Here is a 6,534-nt window from a genome sequence, read left to right on the forward strand (position 1 = left end):
CTCCCTCTCTCAGTCTCTCTCTGTCTTTCTCCTCTCCCTCTCTCTCTCTCCTCTCTCTCTCTCTCCCTCTCCCTCTCTCTCCTCTCCCTCTCTCTCTCCTCTCCCTCTCTCTCCTCTCCCTCTCCCTCCCTTTCCCTCTCTCCCTCTCTCTCCCTCTCCCTCTCTCCCCCTCCCTCTTCTCCCCCACCCTCTCTCTCTCCCTCCCTCTGCCAAGTACACACAATCTCTGACAGTAAAAAAGAAGAAATTGTTTAGAGCCTTTAAACAAAAAGAACAATGACATGGGACTAACAGATGGCATAATGGTTACGTCACTGGACTCCCATGTAGTCAGCCGTGGTTCGCGTCCCAGACCCAGCAGCTTAAAACTCACGCCTGACATGTGTGCGTGAGGGCCCAAAATCCCGAGAGGGAGAGGAGAATGGAGAAGAAATTGTGGTGTGGCCATCCCCCCTGGAGGGTGATTTCTCACTTTCTGTCTCTCTGTGTCTCTGTCTCTCCAGCAAGCACACACACCCTATAGCAAAAATATCTCAAAAAAAAAAAAAAGATCAATGACACATTCCAAGTAAAAAATAAGCTGTAGAGGCATACAACGACTAAATGTGAGTAAGATATGGTGAAATAGGGGCCCGCACATGGCAGAGTGGTTACATCGCTGGACTCCCACGTCGTCAATCGTGGTCCAAGTTCTGGACCTAGGGGCTTAAAACTCATGCTGGGCATGTGTGTGTGCGTGCCCAGAATCCTCAGAGGAGAATGGAGGAGAGGGGATTGCCATGTGGCCATCACCCCTGAGGGGTGATTTCTCACTTTCTGTCTTTCTGTGTCTCTGTCTTTCTGGTGAGTGCACATGCCCTATAGCAAAAATCTCTCTTTAAAAAAAAAAAAAGAAATCATGAAATTAAAAAATATCAAAATGTTTAAAATTTAATTTTTTAATTTTTTATTTTGATTATTTACACATTCAATCACTACAAAGGACTAAGGGGATAAACCCACATAAGAAATAGAACATATTTCCATTAAAAATAGCACTTTGTCTAGCTGGTCCCACTGCCTTGTGGTTTAGTGAAGCAGATCCCACGTGGCAGACTGCAGTTCGAATCCTGGCGCGGCTGCTTGTAAAGCGCACTGAGAACAGGCACGAGCGGCCAGAGCCCCGACGGGAGGGGGACGTGGACGCTAAAGGACCGCGGCATGGCCACGCTCCACGGTGCTTCCTCCCCCTCCACCCTTCTCCCTGGCGCGCTCTCTCCCTCGCTCTGTCTCTTTCGCTCTGTCTCTCTCTGGCAAGCACATGTGCCCTCTGGCAATTAGAAAATGGCATTTTATTAAAACATTATAACCAATCTTTGAAGAATACAGTGTGAACATCCCATTCCAATGGGACCAACGACCTGAGCTAAGCGTGTGCACGCTGTGGTGGGGGAGTCAAGGCCCAGGCCCCTGTCCCTGTGTCACCAGCCGGGGTCTCGCTCTGCTCACTGCCCCCGCCTCTCCATGGTTTCCATGTCGCAGAACTGAGACGCCCGGCCGGGTTTCAGCGGAGCAGCCAGTTGTCAGAGGCTCTGGTTAGACCGCAGGTGTCGTCAGATGCGTCATGGGGATCCTGTCCTCTCCTTAGGCCATGATCAGCGGCGAAGGGGGAGCTGTGACCCTGCTTGTGAAAACTGCCCAGTGTGAGCAGTAGGCGCTGGGCCTCGGCCACCACATCCTGTCTGCCCGGCTGGTTCCCGGGGGCCCCAGCGCACTCTCAGCCTTGTCCCCCGGTCTACTATGCCTCCAGCACTCGCCGCCCTGCTCTGCCTCGGTGAGTCCTGGTGCGGGAGGGAGATCAGGCCGGTGTGGCAGGGACAGGTCTCACGGTTCCCGTCTTCCAGGCCTGTGTCTGAGCCGGAGGATCAGCACCCAGACGCGTGAGTCCTTCCTTCGAAGTCCCAAGGCCGCTCCTGGGCTCAGACTAAGTCCCTACCCGCTGGGGAGGCGGGGCGGGACCTGGCCCCGGCAGAGGCTGAGCCAAGCTGGTGGAAAGGAGGTGGGGAGGGGCAGGGCTGCCTCTGGAACTGCAGCCTCTATCCCTTCCAGAGACGCTCTCCAAACCCACCATCTGGGCCAAGCCCGACTTCATGGTTCCCAAGGGAAAGCCGGTGGCCATCTGGTGTCGGGGGGCGCCCAAGGCTGCCGAGTTCCAGCTGTACTTCGAGGGAAGCCTCTCTGCCGTGGAGAGACCGAGAACCCCGGGGCCGCTGAACCAGGTCAAGTTCCTCATCTCGGCCATGAGCTCACAAACGGCAGGGCAGTACAGCTGCTCCTACTGGACCGGGGAGCTCTGGTCAGAGCCCAGCCACACCCTGGACCTCGTGGTGACAGGTAACAGCCAGCCCGGAGGGGACAGCCCGAGTGTCTGAGTGCATCCGTTGGACACACCAGCCAATTCTGGTGATTTCTGACAAAATATGACTAGACAGTAAAGGAGCAAGGCAGTTTCTCCAGCGCTGAGAGTAGGAGTGCCATGTGAGTCCGGCTCGGAGCACGCACAGGGCAAAGCAGGACCGAGGCCTTTGTGCACGCGAGTTTGCAGCAGTTTTCCGCAGCAGCAGGCGGTGGAGGCCCCGAGCGTCCATCGGTAGCCGAATGACCAAGTGCGATGGACGTGGCCCGTCCTTGACAGGGAAGGGACCTGTGCCGCGTGCTGCAGTGTGGACGAGCCTCCAGGACGGTAAGGTGGAGAACGCTAGAGGCCGGAAGGTGCATTTTATAATCCACTTACATGAAGTACTTAGAGCCGTGAAATCACAGCAGTGGAGAATAGCGTGGCAGCAGCCAGCCGCTGGGGGAGAGAGAACGAGGGGTCCATTAGTGACTAGAGACTTTCATGTTTAAGATAAGAATTCTAGGGACGGGTGGTGGTGATGGTGGTACAGGTGAATTTGCTTGACGCCCCTGGACCGTGCGCTTACAAATGGTTACGATGGCAAATTGTATGTGTGTGCGCTCGATCGCAGTGAAGAACAGGCGGCATAGAGCTAAGGGGCCCAGCGCCCGCACTGAGTCAGGGACACTGGACTGCAGAGCGGGCAGCCACACGCCCTCCGGGGCCCGAACCCCTGGCCTGACACTTGCCGGGCACGCGTGCCCAGGACCATGGCAGGCTGGAGGGCTGGAGGAAGCAGCTGCCCCGTGATCAGGTGTGTGAGAGGGGCTCGCCGCCCATGCACACACATTCTATCATGAACAGCAGAAATTAGGTGTGCTGGCTTTTGACAAGTAAAACGCTATGACAGATTTTTACATGTCTTTTTTAAAGGAATCCATTGGAAGCAGATATAAATAAATTGCGATGACTACGATGGTAGAAATGTGTGTTATATTATTCAGTGATGGTGTATATTTAATTTCAGAAACCTAACTAGAGCACGCCATGGCATCGCGGTCGAGTGCTATGCATTGGCTCCCACACAGCTGACCGCTGCAAGTCCCAACCCTGGCAAATGAAAAGCATTCCGGGCACTTGTGCACGGTGTCCGGGACAAACAGAGGGGAAGGGACTGCAGAGTGACCATGACACACTGAGGGGTCCTCTCTCTCTCTCTCTCTCCTTCTCTGCCTCTGGCGAGCACACGTGCCCACTGGCAATAAGTAAATACAAAATGCCAAAGTTTTTAAATACTTAAAATTATTTTAGAGTGTGTGTTTTCTGTATTTCGTTCCTCAGCTGTAGCGTGCAATGAGAATATGTGATTATATAATGTCCTTTCTGTACCTGCGAGTGTGCCAGAATTTAAAATAAAACATCATGACTATTATGTAATTCACTTATGTCAGAGCTATAGTCATAAATACAAATCATTCTGCAACTGTATTTTCTAGTTTATATGTTTCAAAGATTATATATTTCTCTCCTCCATGAAAGAGAAGGACACAGAGACAGAGAAAAACACGCTCCGTGGCATCTTGCCAGCCACAGTCCTGCTTCCCCAGCGCTCTGGCTCCTCAGGGTCTCGGGCATACGTGTGTGCTGACGTGCTTCCAAGCTGCCTCAGGGATGCAGACCCACGGTCGACCACACTGCAGTTCAGCTTTCTCACTAACTGTGCCACCGGGCTGAACCTCCCCCAAGTGTCTGATGCAGTTGCTCTGAGGTGGAACCTGGGTGTCTGAGTTTCTAACAAGCTCCCAGGTGGTCCTCATGTCACTGGTCCCAAGATCCAATCTGTAAGCCACTGGCGCAAGAAAATTCCCAGAGAGAGATCGGATCACACTGCTGGAAGCTGGGGGCTTGTGTGCCTCTCCTTGAAGGAGGCCAGGGAGGGCACGTCTATGACCAGGACAGTCCAGGAGGGAGAAGAAGGGACTGAGACTCGGTCTTAAGGACAAGCGAGGGCAGATCCAGGAGACGGGCAGGGTGCTCTTCACTCACCCCCACCTTCTCCTGTAGGAATGTACGAGGACGAGGACGACGTCCCCACCCTCTCAGTTCTCCCCGGGCCTGAGGTGACCTCAGGAGACAGCGTGACCTTCTGCTGCCATCTACAGACCGCCACAAGCACATTCTTCCTGGTCAAAGAGGGGAGACCCAGCCACGTGCAGAAAAAACATGGAACCACCCGGGCAGAGTTCCCCGTGGGCCTTGTGACCACAGCCCACCAAGGCACCTACAGGTGTTTCGGCTCCTACAACAACCACGCGTGGTCTTTACCCAGCAAGCCGGTGAAGCTCGTGGTCACGGGTGAGGAAGACCCCCGTGTCCCCCCGTGTCTTGCCGGAACTCTAAGGGAACCCCAGCCAGAGAGGGGGAGGCTATCTCTGGACATCCACTGTCTAGAGACACAGTGGAGGGAGACCACCAAAGAGACAGGGGCGGGCTGGCCGTGGGGAATGGACGGGAAGGCCCAGGGAGCCCCCATCGTTGCTTTTTCTCCTTATGTTCACTTCTAGGAGTTGAGAACACCAGCCGTGCAGACCCCACCTCTTCTCCTGGTGAGTAGCCGCTACTTCCAAACGCAGGGAAAGGGTCGAAACCTTCGCTGACACTAAAACGACAGCATCCATTCCAATAGCCATTGAGGGGCGGAGGGTGGCATTGAGCAAAGCCCGGTGCGCTGAGAGCTGACCCACGTGGGGAGGAGTCGGGGCCACGTCTGGGCCTCCCTGAGCACACCAGGCCGTGCGTGCCCACGGTCCTGGGCCGGCTGGAGCTGGGGTGGTGTGCAGCGTCACGCCCCCGTCAGGGTGCTCGCTCGCTCACCCGTGGGGGAGATACATTAAACTTCACACACACACACACACACACGACATGGATGGGAGACAGACGGCAGCGTGCACAGCCTGAGCCGTGGCCCCATCGTGCCTGTGTCGGCTTGTACTCCAGCAGGAGCAGACCGCGGGTCAAAGGCGGGGTAAATACGTGAATTATATACGGAAACAGGCCGAGTCGACGGGTAAAGCGACCGCGAGGGCAGGAAACATTAAACACGGCTTCCAGACTGGCCCACCGGCCACGTCGGAGTCTAAGCACACACGTGATGAGTGGAGGGCCCAGTACAGTCTGACGGTTAAGGGAGCCGGATCCCACATGCTGCGGTTCGAATTCAGGCCCCAGCAGATGGAGTAATGGTTACGTCACTGGACTCCCACATGGCCGACTGCAGTTCAAGCCCCAGACCTGGCAGCTTCATCTCACACCAAGCACGTGTGCATGCGTGAAAGATCCCGAGAGGAGAATGGAGGAGTGTGGCGTGGCCATCCCCTGGGGGCTGATTTCTCACTTTCTGTCTCTTTCTCTTTCTGTCTCTCTGGAGAGTGCACGTGCCCTATAATGAAAAACTCTCTTTAAAAAACAAAAGAAAGAAAAGAGAAACAGGTGTGTGTGCTCTGCACCCGACGTCCCAGCAGGTGGAGAAATCGAGTGAGATGGAGAGGGGGGTGCTGCGTGACCACGCCCCACTGGAGTGTGCTCGCTCCTCCCTCTCGCTCTCTCTCTCCTCTCTCTCTCCTCCCTCTCTCTCCTCCCCCTCTCTCTCCTCCCTCTGTCTCTCTCCTCCCCCCTCTCTCTCCTCCCTCTCTCTCTTTCTCTCTCTCTCTCTCTCTCTTCCCTCTCTCTCTCTCCTCTCTCTCTCCTCCCTCTCTCTCCTCCCCCTCTCTCTCCTCCCTCTGTCTCTCTCCTCCCCCCTCTCTCTCCTCCCTCTCTCTCTCTCTTCCCTCTCTCTCTCTCCTCTCTCTGTCTCCCTCCCTCTCTCTCTCCTCCCTCTCTCTCTCTCGCTCACTCTCAAGTTCACATACCCTCTGGCAATTAGAAGGGAAGAGCTGAGGGAGTTGGACCTGAGACTATCTTGAGGAGGAGGTCTGAAGGGAGGAGGGATGGCCACTGACTACTCCTTCGGGCAGCGAGACGGCCAATGTGGTCAGAGGACGGCAGCAAGGCCGGCAGGCTGGGAGCCCTGCACAGAGGGGATGGGGGGGGTGGCGGGGCTGGGAGCCCTGGCACAGAGGGGATGGGGGGATGGTGGGGATGGCGGGGCTGGCGGGGCT

The 6,534-nt window shown here is 55.6% G+C and overlaps 1 protein-coding gene across 1 annotated transcript in view; it reads left to right on the forward strand.

The window, feature by feature from the left end:
- Nucleotides 1–6,534, forward strand: part of LOC102474665 (uncharacterized) — a 92,004-nt gene that overhangs the window by 83,518 nt on the left and 1,952 nt on the right. Inside the window, exons 31-35 of the mRNA XM_027772578.1 lie at nt 1,691–1,813; nt 1,884–1,919; nt 2,089–2,373; nt 4,442–4,732; nt 4,942–4,983. Coding sequence (XP_027628379.1) covers nt 1,691–1,813; nt 1,884–1,919; nt 2,089–2,373; nt 4,442–4,732; nt 4,942–4,983 — 777 coding nt within the window. The remainder of the gene's footprint in view (nt 1–1,690; nt 1,814–1,883; nt 1,920–2,088; nt 2,374–4,441; nt 4,733–4,941; nt 4,984–6,534) is intronic.

This window comes from Tupaia chinensis, unplaced genomic scaffold (genome assembly GCF_000334495.1).
Source record: "Tupaia chinensis unplaced genomic scaffold, TupChi_1.0 Scaffold000286_1, whole genome shotgun sequence".
In the NCBI taxonomy this organism is placed as follows: Eukaryota; Metazoa; Chordata; class Mammalia; order Scandentia; family Tupaiidae; genus Tupaia; species Tupaia belangeri.